Source organism: Orbicella faveolata, unplaced genomic scaffold (assembly GCF_042242905.1).
Source record: "Orbicella faveolata isolate gen_17 unplaced genomic scaffold, um_ofav_v1 contig_12, whole genome shotgun sequence".
NCBI lineage: Eukaryota > Metazoa > Cnidaria > Anthozoa > Scleractinia > Merulinidae > Orbicella > Orbicella faveolata.
The window spans coordinates 7232538-7252728 of NW_028301539.1; the positions used below are offsets into that span (position 1 = coordinate 7232538).

The window sequence follows — 20191 nt, forward strand, 5'->3', positions numbered from 1 at the left end:
ATAAAATGCTGCTTCACATAAAAGCACATGCCTCCTGTGGAAAATCTCTGTATTCTAGTAGTGAACTCATTTTGCACTTGCAGCTGCAGAAATATGCGCCATCCATAAAACAAAATTTCAAAACTTTTGCATGTTTAAAAAAATGAAATTTATCTTAAGACTCAATGAAGACTTAAGTCGTAATTTTCGAAAAATGCCCGCCTGAGTGTTCATTACGTATCCCACAGTATCCTTGTTTTATTCGATAAATCTATAATAAACTGTTTTGTGAATATTCCTTAGGTTTTAGAACTAAAGACGAATCATGGCAACACCAGAGTGCGGCTGAACTCGAGAAGGTCGTTGTAAAAGTTAACTGCATGGTTTTTCTTTTACGTCGTGCACGACGACATTTCATGTCAGATAACTCATCCATCTCATAAGAACTCCGCGAAACAAAAACACCAACTGTCAAACTTTACGACTGTATTTTGTGTGGTGTAGACCACGCGGTAAAAAATGGCAGTTTATTATTTTTAATCTCTATCCTCAGTTGCAAACTTACAATGAAACAATATTTACAGCAATAATGAAAACTTCTCCTTGGCTATCTAATATCTAGAGGAACATTTCGTACTGATGTATTAAAATGAGTAAGCACCCCTTTTAATTTCAGACAATGCTCACAAGAACATTTTAAAATCCCAGTCTTAAAGCATCATTAACTTTTCACCATATTGGTCTACAAGAACTAACTCGAAAAACAAAGGCAAAGCATTTGTCTTGCAAAAGTTAACTGTAGTGCATAATTTTTGTTTTACGTCGTACACGACGTTTCGTGTCAGAATAACTTACCCATCTCATAAGAACGCTGCGCTTTCTGCCTGTGTTATGAACGAAAAAAAAAACATCAAAAAACACCACCTGTCTAACTTTATGACTGTATTTTGTGTGATATAGTCCACGCGGTAAAAAAATGGCAGTTTATTGTTTTTCATCTCTATTCGCAGTTGCAAACTTACAGTTACTTACAGCTTAAAACATTTTTTTTATCTACGGCAATGATGAAAACTTTCTCCTTGGCTATCTAATTGCTATAGAAACATTTCATACTGATATATTAAAACGAGTAAGCACAACTTTTAATTTCAGACAATGCTCAAGAGAACTTTTAAAATTCCAGTCTTGAAACATCATTAACTTTTCACCATATTGGTCTACAAGAGCTAACTCGAAAAACAAAGGCAAAGCACTTGTCTGATTGTGTCCTTCACCGCTTGTCTGACTTCATCTAGCTTCCAACAGTAAAGAATCGGGTTTAATGAAGAGTTTAAGTAAACTAAAGTGACCGTATAAATCCAAGCAAGATGAAGAGATGTATATACTCCACTCTTAGCCCGCAAAGCAGTCAATATACTAAAGGGAAGATAACAAGCGACCAGCGTCAGTTGCAGCCATATTGCACTGGACACTGCCTTTTTGTATCGCGCTATGTTCAGTTGATCTGTTTGGTTCGGTTGTTCAACATGGCCTTGGACTTGATTTTGATGATGACGGAGGGTGAGGAAAATCTTTGTGTAAGAGAAAATAGAGATCATAAGACACAGTGGTATAGAGATGATGCCACACCAAAAGGTTATACGGGGATTCCAAAAGTACGTTGTTGAAAAGACTGCTGGCGAAAGCCACAAGGCGAAAACGATCACGTAGGTTCGATTTAAAGTTACAACTTGTCTGTATCTCAGTCCCAACAACAGGGCGAGAAGTCTGTCCACGCTTATTGCAGTCAGAGTTCCTATCGACACTCCACACAAAATATAACCTGATATTAAACTTGTACCTAATGCGTAACGACAAATATTCCAATTTTTGTTTGCTAAAGACATCCAATAAGTAACAGCCAGAGGCTCTGCAAATAGACCAACACAGAGATCTGTTGTTGCAAGGCAACGAAGCAAGAGTTTGGACGGCAAATGAAGTGAAGACTCCTTGTGAAGAGCAATTAGGATCAGAGCATTCCCAAGAAATGCAGTAACGGACAGGAAAGAGTTTAAAACTGAAAGAAATGTCAACTGGCCGTGAAGTCCAGCAGTTAAACCGACCGAAGAAGACAAGTCTTTGAACGTTTTCTGCCGTCCATCTCCAGTGAAGTTTAGTGCTGCCATACCGATATGCAAAATAGCTATTTCTAGTTTAACTGTAATCAGTAGCGAAACTTCTCAATGTAGTAAAGTTACGGCGCAGTTACCTGCCACCACAGTAACTGAGGATCAATCCAAACGCCGTTTTTTATTTATTTCCTCCAACTTGTCAATATATGGATCAGTGACAGTTTGGAAAGACAACCTAACTAGCCAAGCAGCTTGTTAACTGTCGTAACCTGAAGGCTGATTGGTTTATGTTTTGGACCGTCAAAGAAGAACAAAAGTCCTCTGAGAGGACATGTGGCTACTGGATAATGAATAACCACAATGGTACCAAAAAACAAAGTTGTGGAGTTTTAGTTTTATTGCAAAATATTTGTTTTGAAATTTAAATGTTTGACACGTATGTCCGATGCGAGGATGGGAAGGCCAGGACGGGAATGGCAGTGGACGCGGGAAACTTTCGCTAGTCCTGTCGTGTCGCCAAAGACAAAATGCTCTTTCGCATAGGACGGCGACGTCAATTACTCGAGCTACATAAGAGCTTTTCACAAAACCAATGACATCCTTTGGAGATGGTAGAAATCTATTAAGCTTAAACGATGGTGAACTGACGACGCTGAAATGATCTTTATATAAGCTTATATGAAGCAAACATTCCTGACCTGTCTGTATTTTAATAATAAAGAATCCAGAATTTCCATATGAAGAGATCTTATCGACTTAGTTCAGATGGCTTTTTGCCGGCATTTACCGGCCGAAACAACGAAACGAAACCACCGAAACGAAACCACCGAAATGACCGAAACGACCGAAACGAAACCCCTGAAGCGAAACGACCGAAACGAGTAAAATAGTAAGTAAATAAATAAAAAAAAGTTTAAAAAAGCCTTGATCTCTAACACGTTACTATGGCAGCCGGATCTCGTACCCAGATCCTGCTCTTAAGCCACATGTGTGACATCGTGACATCACAAACCTGAAAGGTGGATGAGCGCAAGCGTGTCGAGCAGGAAGACATCGAGAAAAAGGTGGGTATTTTCACATTCTGAATGGTATTCTAGTTAAAACAAGAAATCTAATTTCAAAGAAAGGTTTTCTGGTCGTATCGTAAATTCTTAGACGGTGGCGAATCGAATGGTCTTTTCGAGAATGACTTTGCAGCATTCTTCGTGCGAACCAGAACTTTCTTTAATATATACCTCTAAAGAAAAACGAGGGCGACTTGACAGGCTTTAATCATATTAACGTCAGGCCTTCGTGACTCCTGCAGTTCTCAAAGTAATTTCTTATTAGGCGCTCAGCTCCTCACGGATAGTCTTGAGATTGTGTTTCCGTACATCCTGGGCTCGGCGTTGTGGATTCGCTACCGCTTAAGAATCCACGATACGACAAGGAAACCATTCTTTGAATTACATTTCTTGTTTTAGCTAGAACGCCATTCAAAATGTGAAAAATACTCACCTTTTTCTCAATGTCTTCGTGGTCGTCGTCGACAACCTTGCGCTCATGCATCTTTCAGGTTTGAGATGTAACGATGTCACACATATGGATCTGGGTATGAGATCCGGCTGCCATAGTAACGTGCCAGAGATCAAGGCTGTTTTTTTTTTTTTAACTTTTTCATTTATTTACTTATTATTTTACTCTTTTCGGTGGTTTCGTTTCATTGTTTCGGGTTTTAGTATATGCCCTTTTTGCCAGGAGCGTTTCATAATCCTGTCGTGGAATTCTGACTTAGGTGCATAGTTCAATTTCCATTTGTAATTGAAACAAGTATTTATATTGAAACAAACATTTACATCTAATTCCGGGTGGGTAGTATGAGAAAGTGAAATAAACATCAATTTGAGAATGTGTATTTATTTGCTTGATGGATGCTTTCAAGGCACGTAACAATCGCATTTCCAATCGAAACCTTTCGGAAACCGCTCAAAATCCTGCAAGATTCTTCAAGAAAAATACTCTGGCACATTCGGTGAAAGCTGTGCCTGGTTATATGAGAAAGAAAGATGGAAAACTGAGAAAGCATTGCGGCCACTCACCAACATATTGATTATTTAATGTCACGTCATGTCGAAGAGCGTGGGAAAACGAGTCTGCAATGTCCTTCGTGCGGGTCACCGGTGAGAGATCGTAGTCATTCGTAATGCTCCATAACGCTATGTTTCTGCTTGTAAATTTGCTTTTTCTTTCTTTCTTTCTTTCTTTCTTTCTTTCTTTCTTTTTTCACTCCAGTAGAGATCTCAAATTAAACGGAACCAATTTTAAACAGTAAAAGTAGTTTTAAAGGCGAAAATCGATCAAAAGAACTTGAGCACATCTCGAGGTATTTTCGGTCTCGCTTCGTGAGATCCGAAAACTCACTTATTTACTAACGGACCCGATGACATCAGTACGGCTTCTTCCAGTAACCACAAAAACGACATGTGTAAGCTACACATTCTTATAAAAAGTGCTATCGAAATATTCCAATGGGATTTCTGATTTTCCACCTCAGGGAAGTCTTTTGTTGCCGATCCTTTCACAATTCGAATATTTTTAGTTTTAGCTACTGGTTTAAGCAGAATTCATTTTAGTATCACTGAAAGTTTAAGTATCACTGTAGTCGAGCAGTTAAATCTTTGAAACAAAAGAGTTTTTCAACTGTTTTAATAACTTTGATATTTTAGAATGGTAGAAGCTGCTCTTTAGGCCAAGGAAAAGAGAAGATGTACTTTTCTTAGCAGTTCCGTTCATGTAGGTTGTGAAATTTGTTATTTAAGAGAGCCTCTCAGGGAGGGGGTCTGACATTTTCCCTTGATGCCTTAATAATTTTGCATTTTCTCTCCTGTTCCTCAGTCACAGGATGTTGCCCAAAATCTCCACAGAAACGTTCCCTTTATTGATGAAAATCTAAAGCAGGTAATCTGTAATGAAAATAAATGGTGTCCCTGAAACTAGTCCACAAATGTCCCTTGTTTCCCTGTTCCCCTGAAAGAAAATAATGACCATGATGACATGTTGCCAGCTATGCGCATAGGCGTACGAGCTGGGGGGGGGGGCGAGGGGAGCTGCAACTCCCCCCCCCCCCCAGCCACGGAAATTATGTAATTTTTCGGGCAAAACGCTAATGGTTCGGGCAACTACTCTTCAGCGAAAGCATTACAAAATAATGCTGTTGGCGTGATCTCCAAAACTCGTAAAGAAAGTTTCTATTCAGTTGCTTCTTTAAAATGTTTTTTCTTTTAATAAATTTTAGATTTTTCTCAGATCGAGACTGTTGATAGAGTATGACTGATTGATTATGTAAGCTTTAAATATAACTGTTTTTGGAATTATAGCAGTTTCATTAGATGTGGGAATTGTGAAAATTTTTGTTTTTCATGTAATTTGAGTCCGTTTGCATCATGATTTCAACACCCTCACATTCGCGCATTGTGTAAATTTTCGGGCAAGAAAGTCACCGTCCCCTTAAGTCCCAAGGTGCCCGTACGCCTATGGCTATGCGTGAAAGACTCTCATTTGATAGAGGACATGATTTTTAGTTTGAGTGACATTTAATATAATATTCAAGTGATTCACAGAGACAGGACTAGAGGAGACATCACATTTTTTTCTGAAACTAATTTGCAAAAGTTAATGTAAAAGGACTGGACATGCAACAGTTGAAATTCCGACAAAATCGTCTTAAAATTAATCATTACGTTGTCTCAGAAAATGAAAACTTTGCACAAGTTCTTTTGATTCTTCAAACACTTTAAAGCACTGAGTACAAGTTGCTGTTTATGTTATCGAAGACAAATGTTTCCAGCTTTACTGTTTCTTTGTCATTTAAAATGAAATGACTGGCTTCCTTCCTTTGTTGTCACTTTGGCTGTAAAACAAGTCCTCTTTAAAAACTTTGCACGCAAATGAATGATGCAGAGAAAACACAGAATTAAACATCTGTTTTGATCTCAATTTACATTCACTGGCAATCCAAATGAATCGCGCTTCCTGTGTGCAAGAGGCTTGTGATGTCATATTTGCTTTAGCCCTACTCCTCAAAATGTAGAAAAACCAAGCGAAAAGATAAAATTATGCGTTTTCCTGGGAAGAGTTAAGCAGCAGTGTTCTGAAGTATGATATTTAAATTTATAGGTTATCCTAGCGATGGCGACAGTTGGCTCGTAATTTGTCAACCTTAATTATATTTTTTTTTTGAAAATTTCATTTATTGGTCAGTTTCAATCAGAGATAACTTAATGCTCGATCCTAATTTGTGTCCATACACTCACCTCTGAAATGTTCTCATCATTTTCAAGCAAATTGGCGCCATATACTCATATTTACTTATAACTTCTATCAGAAATAGGTATGCATTTGCATACATGTGTCCAGTGCTAGCTGGTTGTTTCTATGCATCCAAAATTGTTGCAGTAATCAACAACGTCTTCTTTAGGGCTACTGGTGAGAGAGTGCTTTGTTTTCAAAGGCCTTAGTGTTACGTTTGAGATGAATTGATTCTCATTGTGGGGATGTGTGCAATTGTAAGAGAGGACATAAACAACGAACATTAATTACAAACTAGGAATGTGGAACACAACACTTTTATTAAACAGAAACTGCTAAATATCTTTCAAGGAAATATATGCATCATTTGTATTATAATTGACTGGCCAGTACAGATAACGGCATGTCGTGGGCTAGGTCACAGGCTTACTTGGAGAAACGAAAAATGAGACAGCTCGAAGCTAGCATTATCATTGCAACTATATCAAATGTCGTCAGTCAATAGTTTCGGAATGAATTGACACTGCATAAAATCGTCTGTATAAGGAGCCTTCCTCAGGTCGTACACAGTCAGTATATCTATTGGTATAAGACAAGTATAAGGATGCGGCAGGATGTATAAGGTCCGTATAATGATCAGTATATTTCAGGGTTGGCCAAGAAAAATACCAGGATCTTATACACTTGTGGCATGATTCCTTATATGTCACTATACATGTCAGTATACATCATGTATACTGTGTGAAACAGGAGGTATACTGGCAGGTCTGTGGCAGGTGTGTATACGGAATTTTACAGTTGCGGCAGGATTCCTTCTATGTCAGGTCAAATGTCAGTATACAGTACGTATACTGGGCGAATCAAGGGGTATACTGAAAGTGGCATGGACGGGATGTGTACTGATTTCGTATATCTTATGGACAATGACCCCTGGTTTTTAGCTACAATGAAATTTGTTTTCGGGATTTCTAGTGACAGGTTTTATGGGTATTCATTTTCAAATCTTAGCTTAGAAACTGATCGTAAACAAACACCATTTACTTGTGTTCCTCTCTGCTGTTTATTTAACATTTGCAAATAAAAATCTACTTGATTACTATCTTCATAATCTCCTGAGTGTGGTCGAAGCTATTTCATGCTTCTTTAAGTCTTAGTCTACATGGAGTTAGAACTGTAATTGTGATAAGCAACAAAACAACTATTTTACACATAAAGTAAAATGTCTTCCAATGAGGTTTCGGGTACACGTCGAAATAAGTTAAAGCAGTAGAATTTAGTAAACTTCATCAAAATTTAAATCTGCATCATCTACACTCTGATCACTTTCATGATCTTCGTCATCACATGCTTCGTTGTCATTTCTGTCAAAGGAAAAACAAATAAGTCAGCTTTAGTTCTATGACGTAGAGAATAAGGTTTAAGTAAGTGACAAACAAAAAAGAGTGGAATTTCACGTCCACGTAAATCCCACGAAATTACTCATTTCACGCACGCAGCTTATTGATAACTTTGGGCAATGCGTAAAGGAGCGTACAGATACGTTATGGATATCTTTACGCAATGTATAAAGAAGCCGGCGTTAAGCTGCGTTATTGATATATTTACAGAATGCTTAAGAGGCGTTAAGATGCCTTAATGATACCTGTAAGAAATCCGGAAAGAAGCGCAAAGACGCCTAATAATACCTGCTTTTATAGCTGTTTATCTGACTTAAGGCTTCCTTTACAAGTAAGTTCTTCGGTAAGAAGCACTCATTATTTTCAGCAACCGGAGCCTTCATTTCCTTCATTTCCTTCATTTATGATGCAAAAGAACAATCAAGTTGAATTTACTTTGTCAACTCGTATAATGTTCCCTTACACTAGGTATAAGGAAATCTCCACAAGACAGTATACATTCGTATAAGGATACAGACGTATACTGATCATTATACAGACCTTATACATATACTTCAGTATACATCATTATACCTCTCCGTACACATTATGTATACGGGTTCATTATACCTCCTTATACATGCCATTTCATGCAGTGTGACGAAGACGAGCTAACTGGAACAGTTCAATATTGTGTAACTGAAACTAAGATGCTCTGGTCCCCAAACAGGGCTCAATTCTCCCCAAAAGAGACTCAAAACGTTAAAGTTATTCATTTAACGTATTCATGAAAGCGTCGTTGACATTTCCCTGGCGACCACCTTACCGATCGAACAATGAAAAACATCTTGTTAAGCCTTTCACTCGGCCAGACTGACCCGTACTTCGAAAATTGTGGCATATTGAGAAACTAGCTTAAAGGAAATTCGTCATAAAGGCTACAAAAGAAAAGCTTCACTCACTAAATTGTCTAAATTCACCATCCACGAACCCTTGGGTTTAACGACGCAGATAGTCGAAATCACAGGGATTTGTCGATTCGTCGTTGTCTTTTCGTTCTCGAATTTAATTTGTCCCGACTGTTCGTCGCTCTTTTTTCTTGAATAGAATTAGTCTTTTCGTTCTCGACTGCTCACGACCATAAATCGATTTAGTTACATATTCCTGTGTTACGCTTTCTTTTCCATTCATGTTATTAGTCACGAAATGTGAACCTGACTGTAGCCTCACCTGTATGACGTATTTTGCCGTATATAAAGTATTTTTCGAAGTTCTAGGTGTCTACGTACGTGCCAAAGCACTAGACACCAAATACTAAAATGTGCATACAGTATGCTAAACTGGTTTGGCTTGTTTGATTAGGTTGTCTTGTCTCTTCCCTAGAGTAAACAAGCCTCAAAATGATTATATTGTTGATCTCTCTAGAGAGGTATGTCAACGTTGGGGAAAAGACGGTGTATCTCTAACATAAAAGTGAGATTCTACAGCTTTTAAATATCCTCATGCAGTTCCATGGAGTGTATAATTAAACGAATATTCGCTGATATCTTATCCCGCAAATTTATAGCGGAGCTCCGGTGGCCCGAAGGACCCCTAAGCGGAGCCCCACACACATATAGGAAAGAAAAGGAAACCCATGAATTGATTTTCTCATGTTTATCAGGGCTAGCGGTATTGCTCGTGGGCGCGTTCGCACGAAGGCGATGGTAGGGACAGGTCTCAAAAACCGCTGATTGGCTGGGGACTTTTTTTAAGAACGCGTGCGCAGAACCTTGACCGCTGACTTACTGCGGGGATTGGAAGCGCGATCGAGTGGCCATTGAACGGTAGTTTGTGTGAACTACGTTTGATTGTGCTCTTTTCACCACAAGTTGGTGCTTTTTGCTTGGCCAGTTTGTCAGCATACTTGCAGTTTTATTAATGGTTATTTATGAAGAAAGACTGGGTTGTCGAGGATGAGCATAAAATCAATGGATTGCACTTGATGTTTACCAACAACGACGATGTTAGCCTGCGCTTGGAGGAGCACAGCAAATTCGGCGCGAAATTCTGCTACATCCTTGCACTGGTTTCTGTTTGGGATTTGTGTATAATGGAAGGATCTCTTGTGGATTCGTTTCCTTGTAAATTCTACCCTGGTCCCAGAGGTTTTTCTTGATTTTACTTTTCGCGAAGCGGCGAACACGAGTCGCGAAGTGGCGAGAAAGAAAAACCTCGTTTTTCTTTCTCGCCGCTTCGCGATTCGTGTTTTCACCACTTCGCGGCTCTCTCGTAGCTCTCTCGTGCGGAGAAAAATCAAGAAAAATCTCTGGGACCAGGGTATGTAAATTCAGAAGCGCTCCGCAAATTTTGCTCGCATTGATGTCATCAACCTTTTTCCTGTAATCGATCATCGAACTTGTCATCCTCTCGATTCTCTGATTCTCTATTTGAGCTTTCTTCTGGTTCGTCGTCGTCTTCATCTCCACTGTTTTTGTTTTCTTCATGCTGAGCTGTCATTGGCGTACACCTCAGCTCATACAGTAAAAGTCAAGAATAAGAAATTGGTAAGCAGAATTCTGTATACATACAGTTAAGAAGGTCATTAATAACTTACATTGTACAACTTTCAAAAATAATAGTTCATTATATCATGTCCACTTCACAATACATGTTTGTGATGTTTCCACCTTTCAATAAAATTCCATACCAGTGGCCATAGCACCTGACCATGCAATGTCTTCATTACTTAGGAATTCGAAAACGGAAAAAACCAGGAGATTATTAACCATAATTATTTTGACAATTTTTTTTGAAGTTTTTCTTGAGTTAATTTCAACAATTTACCACAGGTTGAATGATTCTGTTACAGTTTTGAGGCAATTTATTGCTTCTAAAGCCTCCTCTTTTGAAAATTTCATTTTCCTACACAGTTACAAAATTAGCTACCTTCTAAAATTAGAGTGAAGGATTTCAATCTTTTTCCCTGTGAAAACTTCAAGGTGGTTCTGAAAATTATGTGCCATACCTTAGCAGCACAAACCATTTCATGTCTTGTGTCATGCTAAATTCTTAAAGCACACTGCATTTTATACAAACTTAGATTACTTTCATTCCTTAAAACTTTTTTCAGCATTTGACCAGTTGAACTCTTTGAATTGCAGAGGGAGATGTTGAAGGAAGTTTTGGCAATGATAATTTCCTCTTTCAACGGATACAACACCAAGGAGATGTTGAATGTCAATAGCCCCTTGACAAGGGCGGACTGTGCCACCCTCCATGGTCACGTGAACATTGCGGTGACTCTTAGTGATATCATCTCCCAAATCAACTACTTCCATGTTGTTGTGACTTTGTACATCCACAACTGCAGTGCACATATGCCAAGTGGTACTTGCTACGGAACTTGTGGACCAGATAGTGCTTGGCATGCAAAAAAATGTCTTCCTTGATGAAGAGCGTGAACTTTCTATTCTGCAAATTTTGGGTGAAACACTGTACATTTCTGCTCTCGGAGTATACAGTAACACTGAAACTTCTATCATAACTCTTATTGGTATTACCTCCTTGTATTAATGCAAAGTAGACTCATCTTCTGTCTACGATCATTGATTGGACAATAATTTTGTTATGATCCACAACAAATTTTTCTGTTTTCTAAGTTGGGCACAAAGTGGAAATACCAAAAAATTGCTGGCTCAGACTAACTAATTTAATTCCAGTTGATGATTATTAGCAACATGTGATCTCACATTTATTGCCTCCCCTATTAAACAAATGTTGTTTTTGTACTTCTGTCTTCTTGTCTGTCAACCAAGGTCTTTTAATAGTTAAGTAGTGGCTGTGGGTTGCAGCTGAACCCAAGAACCATGTACACATCAGTGAACTGTGACTGGCTCCTTTCATTTTGAGATTTGAGCCATTTGCCCTCTGGATTGGAGAGTTCCTCTAGCACGAACACAAACACAAAAAGATGTTATGCCAGATATCCCTGGTAAAATGCTAAGTAAACATGTTGTCTCTGAACTACTGTAGATACATGTATTTTGCCACTGACCAAACAGTCCAGCAGAATGCTGATCACAGAAAGTTTCCATTTCAGTCAGATCATAGAGGTGTTTACCACCCTTGTGTATAGTGCTTGGTCAGTACTCTGTGAAACTGCTGAACATGTTTGCCAAATTCTGGTTCTGCTACAAACGTTCACAACATTTTAAAGGAGCTCAGTCACGGTTTGCACATACTGAAAAATTTAGCCTCAATTTTTCAAATTCGTTGTTTGTAATCCATGTTAATCTTCTCCATCCTTAGCCATCCTTGTTCCTTTATGGTTTATCATTATCTCTTTGGTGTTTTTCTATCTTATTCAACTGTTATTTTCAGGTTTCCTACCATTTAAAAGTAATTTTGTATGTGGCCAAAATTACTCAAAATACCATGACTGAGCTCCTTTAATTTCTACCTGTATTAACAGTTGAGTACAGTCAAGGATAATATTATCTTTATACCTTCATTAAACATGGGTTAGCACTTCAACCCTTTTGTTGTTTATTAGCTCTGATGCATGCTCAAATATAGTTAAAATTTGTAATGAGCCTTGACTACAGAGTGATGGTTGACTCTAGGGGGAAAGGTTTATAATGATCCCATTCTCAAACTGCAGCTTCTTTTGGATTTTGCAAAAACTGACTTATTTGTGTGTTTTCAATTTCAAATAAGAAATTAAATTTACATGTTTGGTCACAATTTTTTTTTTCACTTGAATGGAATGGTTGGGGCAGAGACTGGTGATGCACAACTTGCCAGTCAAAATAGGGTTTTAGTTACTTTGTTTTCTCCGGTAACTTTGCACTGACTTGTTCAAGCTCCTCAACTACATTGTGTATGCTTTCATGTTGTAATCTGGCGACATTTAAGTTACCATTCTGCTGAATGATTTAAAAGGTCTAATGTAATTATTTTGATGCTATACCTGTATACCTGTGGGGAAACCAGATTTGATAATGATTGGTATTTTTTCATTCTTTTATTTTCTTACAGACATTTTCATTGAATGATACATTTTTTTCTGACATTCAGATTCATGAAGTAATTTTTTTTTTTCACTTTAAATCCTAAATATTGTTTTTTGGGTTTTATATTCCAACAATACTTGGATCACACATTGACCCAGGAGTGCTTTATAAATCTGGCTCTCTGTTTTTATTAAAAATCAATAAGTTGAGTCTTTTAGGTTGAGTTGTGTCAACTAGTAAAGCATTTTCTGTATGTTAAACTTTTGGTACTGATGCTGGAAAGCCCTTTTTAGGGATGCTCCGTAAAGTAAACGCAGGTATTGTATGGTGCAAGATAATTTTTCTTTATTGCTTGAAAAACAAAAGAAACCATTACAATGCCCTGATTAGAAGCCAGTGAAGTGCTTATGCTACCAACCTTGCATCCTACTACGGTGTACGATTATTTTTAATTCTGAGAAGTAAGTTTGAATATAAGCTTATGTACCTACCTATTTCGGCGAAATATAATGTTTGCTGCAAACTATTCGCTCCTGTGCGTCTGCTTGAATTAACTTAAGCTTTAGTGTTTGTTACAAATGCTCGGGTTTAAAGAAAGCTAAATGGCTGTGGTCCAGGCTCTCGAACACTGTAATGAGATGTTAGGGGTACTTTAGTCAGCCTCCCTCAACAGGTATCACCAGCGGAACTTTGCGGAAAGCAACAAGTTGTCTCGTTTAATACTTTTCCGTGAATTTTCATTTGGCCGAAAGAACAGAAAAATACCCTCCTCTAATTCATTTCATTAACAGCGATCTGATCGAGTAATCCTTTTCTTTACCGCCTCGAAGGGCCCGTTGTCCCTTGGCGCATATTATTGATTTCCACAAAAAGTACAACAAGATCTAAAAGAAATCCAGTTGCTTGTTTTGAGTTAGGTAAGCTAAATTTTTCAAAGCGGATGCACCTTGAAATGGCGGGAAAAATTCGACAGCTAACCGTGACGCTGAGAAGAAAGACTACAACTCCATCTTGATATTCTAAACAAATCCTATTTTATTTCACATGAACAAAGAGAGGCGTGCAATACACTACAATAGAGCATTGATTAAATGATGGGAATTACAATCTTGATGGTATTTAACACGAAAGGAACGCCTAATGAGAAAACAACTTGTCTCTACTCACAGAGTCACTTTTTGCATCCGCTCGGACGAGGCCTTGCCGTCAGATTGCCATTAATCCAGCCATTATTCATCGTTAAAGAGCTCCACTGAGCTGCTCCTTTCGGTTTACAACCATATAATGCCTGTGGGAAGTGTTTTCTCAAAACCATGGAAACGAAAAAAAAGTCATTTTTGATATTTCCTTGCGGAAGAAACAACGATAACGTAGTCCAAATCTCAAGCTTAACAAACACTGGGCTGTCTTAACAAACGAGAAAATCAGAGTCCAGTTTCTCTTCCACCAGTAGCGAACGTTAACACAAGGGGGAACCAGGTAAGGGTAAATATTCTGTAGAAAATAACCGCCGATCTAACTAGAAACGTCGAAGGCGAAATTCAACCGATTATGGAAGTTTGAATAAATGTATGAGCAGCCTGATGAAAGGCTGAATTACGTGGCGAAATCTTATTCGTCGTCCGCCATTTTGAAACATTTGAAGGCGGGAACTGAGTGCGCATGCTCAGCGGGTTTTGAGACCTGTCGATGGTAGGGATGCGCAGGATGGCGGCCATACTCCAGCTAATAGGTTGACAGAGATATACAGCCTTGGTTTATAGCGTCCCTCTTCGATATTGGACATCCATGTTATGGTCAATTGACACCTGTCAAAACAAGGTATCCGCTGACCAGTATGATCAGTATCACGCGATAGTATCGCGGGCTCAAGTTTAGAGCTCAGTGTTTTTTGAAAGTTGACCGCTGACCGAGTGCTGGTTTTCGATTGGATCGCAGCCTCACATCAGGTTAACTTGCTGGGCCGGGTTGTTCTGAACCTGGGCCGGGTTGTTCTGAAACCGGTTAACGCTAACCCAGGATTAAAATTTAACCGAAGTATAAATTTTTCTAAAGGCCAAAACAATACAAACAAAATCTCACCGCGAAGTTAAAGAACTCAAATGGAAATTCTCGCTTATCCTGGGTCAGCTTAAGGTGGGACTTAACCTAGAAACACACCATGTTTCAAACATTTTCTCGTAGCTAAGAGTTAACTCCAATCCATGGCAATGTATACATTTTGAAAAAGCTCAAAGACCAAAGATAATGAAAAAAATAGTTTTGTACCCTATAACTGTATTGTGACCTGACACCGGCTGATTAAATTTGCCACCTGCTGGGAAATGCCAGGGCTTACTTGAGAAAAGATAACTCCTACAAGAACTGATCAAAAGGAATAATTTTTATATTTTACAAAAGAAGACAAATAGCTTGCTAGGATAAGCATAGAGATTTTTGAAAAGTTAAAAACACGTGAAATGATGACCAGTTAAATCTGATACAGAAGATCTATCATACGTTTCAACACATAACTTCCACAGAAAGCACTGGATGGAAAAGTTCTATGCTTATCCCACAGAGCGTACTCAGAACAACAAATCCTGAAAAATTTAGCTCAATTGAATAAATCCTTCTTGAGGTATCTTTTCTAGAAGGCGAAAATAACTCGTTTTGAGAAAACGAGTTTTAAACTTACAGTAACAGTACTTGTCAAAATAAAACTTCAATACCTTAAGATTCGAGTTCCGTGAAAAACAAAACTTCGAATTTCTTTCAGAATAGGCCCTTTGCAGCTGGGGTCACGTGACCAAATTTTTTCGAGAAAATTTTCATATTATGGGTTATGACTTGAAGAATGCCAGAAATGGAAAGAGCGCATCGAAAATACCAAAATGGCCAAGTTTGACGCCCCTGGCATTAAAGAGTAAGTTTATATGACAGCTTGATTTTTCGGAAAATTTAAAGGATTTGTAAGGAAAATGTTGCTGGAGAGCAAGACCTTGCTCTCCAACAACTTTTTCCATACAAATCTTCTTATTCTTTTAAATATTCAGACTGTCATAAAATCTCATTCCTTAATGATGGTGGCCTCAAACTTGACCATTTTGATATTTTCGACATTCTTTTTTCATTTCTGGCATTTGTTAAGTTATAACCCATAATTTTATGAAAAGTAGGTCATGTGATGGCTTAGCTGCAAAGGGCCTATGTTAGTTTAAGTCCTGCCGTAATCGGGCTTTGAACAACGCGGCCAAGTCCTAACAGACAGATAAAGTAAGCAAAGAGTACGTGCACATTCTGTTTTAGGACAAGCGTAAGTTTAATCTACTGGTTATTGTAATGTATTCGCGAGTGTTTGTCCTATTCGAGACCCTTAAGTTTTGCACTTAATTTCGAACGTCAAATGGCTCGATTCTACTCAGTCGAAGATGGCTCACCTCGATCTCTCGATCGCCCACTATCCCTAATTTAAACAGCTGATGATTTACGGCATCCGCCGTTTATACCAATGACACGGATGAAAGTGGCTGCATGGTTTGCGAAACGTAACCGTGTTGAACAACTATACAAAGGTGTTTTTGTAAAATAAATGACTCTTTTTCATTCATCACTCGCACATCTTTAAGGTAGCTCCCTAGAGTATTTACGAACACCCTCCCTATAGAGCGCATGTTAGAAAGGAAAACTTAGTTAATTTCTCTTAAAGTTTTCCCTGTAGAGATTTACCAGTATGGGTACCGTCAAAATAAGGCTTAGTTTTTGGTTGTCGATTTTTGGATTAAGGCCGACACTATAGCAACATTTCATTCAATGACAGGCAGACATATCCCTCATTTTGGCCTAAACTCCTTATATGTATACTTTCCTTCGGTGAAATTTTTCTTACTTTGCCACATCATGGAAATGAAATTGCCTGAAATTTTGAATTGGTAAAAAGTCAAGGTTGTTCAGACGGCTCATGACGTCATAAAAATCGAAAAACACTGACGTTTTCCCTTGAGCGCGCGCAGATTACTTGAGCTTTCGTCCTATGCGCGCATGTAATCGTAAAGCTATACGGAGCCACCTTAAACCTTACTGATAACTTCAGTTTTCTCCATAATGTACCTAATTAAAAGTTATTTTATCCCCACGCTATATTTAATATTAATTTCCCACGATAAATAAATATTTAGCCAAGAAATATGAGCCTTGCTAACAAAGGAAGTCCTAACCTTTTCCCGTTTTTCCTGAAAGTGATTAAATTTGCCGCTGAATAATTTTTGTCTTCTATTCCAACAACTTTATCGACATTTTTTTACGACACATTTATCTCATCTATGGTATAGTCCGCTAAGATGAAAACGCATGTTAAGTCTGGAAGTCGATCTTCTTTCAATAAATAAACGCTTCAATTCATATTAAAGACGGAAGAGCTGTCTCGAAAGAAAGATGTTTGCAACACAAACAATTGTTCTTAATGGAACGGTTTGAAAAGTTTAACAAGAATGACGCTCACCTCAATTCAATTCTCAAATTCTAAACAGGCATAAGTTCAATCACTGAATAGAGTGTAGCTTCGAAATTTTATGTTCATTATAAAATACTGCTTCTCATAAAAACACATCCCACCTGTCGATTTTAATTTCTGTATTCTAGTAGTGAACTCATTTTGCACTCGCAGCTGCAGAAATATGTGCCATCTATAAAACAAAATTTCAAGCATTTTGCATGGTCTAAAAAATGAAATTTATTGAAGCCTCAATTAAAGTAAGACTTAAGTCATAATTTTCGATTAATGCCCGCGTGAGTGTTCATTACGTATTCCACAGCACCCTTGTTTTATTCGATAAATCTATAATAATTTATTTTGTGAATATTCCGTAGGTTTTGGAACTAAAGACGAATCATGGAAACACCAGAATAGGGCTAAACTCGAGGCGGTTATGTAAAAATTAACTGCATAATCTTTTACGTCGTACACGACATTTCTTGTCGGAATAACTCACTCATAAGAACTCCGTGCTTTCTCCCTGTTTTATGAACCAAAAAACCATCAAAAAACACCAACTGTTTAACTCTGACTGTATTTTGTGTGATGTAGTCCACGCGGTAAAAAATGGCAGTTTACTGTTTTTCATCTCTATTCGCAGTTGCAAACTTACAGTATGAAACAATTTTTTTTTATTTACAGCAATGATGGCCATCTAATTGCTAGAGAAACATTTAATACTGGTATATCAAAATGAGTAAGCATCGCTTTTAATTTCAGGTAATGCTCACGAGAACTTTTAAATCCCAGTCTTAAAACATCATTAACTTTTCATCATATTGGACTACAAGAGCTAACTCGAAAAACGAAGGCAAAGCACTTGTCTAATTGTGTCCTTCACCGCTTTTCTGACTTCATTTAGCTTCCAACAGAAAAGAATCGGGTTTAATGACGAGTTTAAGAAAACTAACGTGGCCGTATAAATCCAAGCAAGATAAAGAGATTCAGATAGTCCACTCTTGGCCCGCAAAGCCTCCACTATGCTATAGGGAAGATAACAAGCGACCAGCGTCAGTTGCAGCCATATTGCACTGGACACTGCCATTTTGTATCGCGCTATGTTAAGTTGATTTGTTTGGTTCGGTTGTTGAACTCGGTCTCGTATTTGATTTTGATGATAACGGAGGGAGAGGAAAATCTTTGTGTAAGAAGAAATAGAGATTATAAGACACAGTGGTATATTGACGATGCCATACCATAAGGTTGTGAGGGGATTCCACAAGTACATTGCTGAAAAGACTGCGGGCAAAAGCCATAAGGTAAAAACGATCACGTAGGTTCGATTTAAAGTTACAACTTGTCTGTATCTCAGCCCCAACAACAGGGCGAGAAGTCTGTCCACGCTTATTGCAGTCATTGTTCCGACCGACACTCCACACAGATTATAACCTATTATAAAACTTGCCGCTGCAAGGTGAGGGCAAGTATTCCAATGTTCATTCACCACAGACATCCAATAGGTAATAGCCAGAGGCTCTGCAATGAGACCGACGCAGAGATCAGTTGTTGCAAGGGAACGAAGTAAGAGTTTGGAGGGCGGATGAAGCGAAGACTCCTTGTAAAGAGCATTTAGGATCAGAGCATTCCCAAGAAATGCAGTAACGGACAGAAAAGAGTTAAAAACTAAAATAAATATCAACTGGCCGTGTAGTCCAGCAGTTAAATCGGGCGAACAAAATAAGTCTTCGAGCGTTTTCTGCTGTCCATTTCCAGTGAAGTTTGCTGCTGCCATACCGATCTGCAAAATAGGTATTTGTAGTTTATCTAGAATCAATAGCGAAACTTCTCAATGTAGTAAAGTTATGGCGCGGTTACCTGCCACCACAGTAACTGAGGAATAATCCAATGCCTTCAAGTCACTGCGTGAAAACCAAAGTATTCCAGAGTATTCTAGACTCGAATTTGTGATTGTGACGCAATAGAATCCTGGAGTATTTAAGGCGCACACAATACGTGACGTACACCTGGAATATTCGTATCGAATATAGTGAAATATGCTCCCTTCGTAATCGTTCGTGGATTTTCGTTAAAGTATACCACACATCTGTCGTACTCCTAAAGTATGATGGCGAACCCTTTACAAAAAGAATTTTATGAAAGAAGGTAACAGTTCGGGTTCATAGCATTCTCCTGGAAGCAAAGTTTAGACTATGAATTCAAAGTATGTGCGATCTGCGTGTGTATACTTTTATCGTTGAATACGTGATCTTGACGCCAAAGCTATAGAATTCTAGAGTATTCATGGCGTGTTCAACTGTGATGTAGACCTGGAATATTCTTATCGAATATGGGCATATTGCAGGAGCACGACCGTGTATTCGCTCGTTGACCAGAACAATTGTACTTTTTTGTTTCATGTTGTGGGCGCAGCGTATGTGTTTTGTCAAAAATTTTGCACACTTTGTTGTGACATCGAATTCCCCTCATTCGGTTTTGACCGGCGTTTTGGGGGTAATCACTACAAAGCGATTTCTCTTTGTGTGACCTGTCAGTCGTCTGAAGTGGTTATGTGGTGAACAGCACGAAATCGCAAATTTACGTGACATTACGGGATACGTAAAGTTCCGTAAAGTTAACCAGACTGCTTTACGGAGATTTAATAGAGACACGTAAAGCTGCGTAAAGTTTGGTTAGTAAGAGGAATCAAGCTCGTTTCGGAGAAGTTTTGGTGTATTCAGCGGTGCAAGTCGCGAGACCTTCAGACAAAGACATTTCTTCTGTGGGATGAGTTTAACGCCGGAGCCGGCAGGGCAAGGAAACTGCTAAAGGTGTGTTCTAACTGTAACGGCCCAGTAGCTGCCTCAGTCGAATCCCTGTCATCATATCTTATCATTGCATTACAATATCATTGCATTACGTTTGAACAAGAAATCACAAAACGTATCACTTTAATTGGATTTTTCCCTCGAGGTTACTTTTGAAATGAAATTG

The 20191-nt window shown here is 38.4% G+C and overlaps 2 protein-coding genes and 1 long non-coding RNA gene across 3 annotated transcripts; 1 reads left to right on the forward strand and 2 right to left on the reverse strand.

Annotated features, from left to right (window-relative positions):
- Positions 1–134: 134 nt before the first annotated feature.
- Positions 135–3344, reverse strand: LOC149116360 (melanocyte-stimulating hormone receptor-like). The gene has a single exon (XM_089282283.1). The coding sequence runs from the start codon at positions 2142–2144 to the stop codon at positions 1206–1208; it is 939 nt and encodes a 312-aa protein (XP_089138409.1). The 5' UTR covers positions 2145–3344; the 3' UTR covers positions 135–1205.
- A 6122-nt stretch (positions 3345–9466) lies between these two features.
- Positions 9467–11523, forward strand: LOC149116361 (uncharacterized). The gene is made up of 2 exons (XR_016205387.1): positions 9467–10299; positions 10897–11523. It is a non-coding gene; the product is annotated as an uncharacterized LOC149116361 (long non-coding RNA).
- Positions 11524–17948: 6425 nt separating this feature from the next.
- LOC110047165 (melatonin receptor type 1A-like) lies at positions 17949–18992 on the reverse strand. Its single transcript, XM_020752913.2, has one exon. The coding sequence runs from the start codon at positions 18990–18992 to the stop codon at positions 18054–18056; it is 939 nt and encodes a 312-aa protein (XP_020608572.2). The 3' UTR covers positions 17949–18053.
- Positions 18993–20191: the final 1199 nt, after the last annotated feature.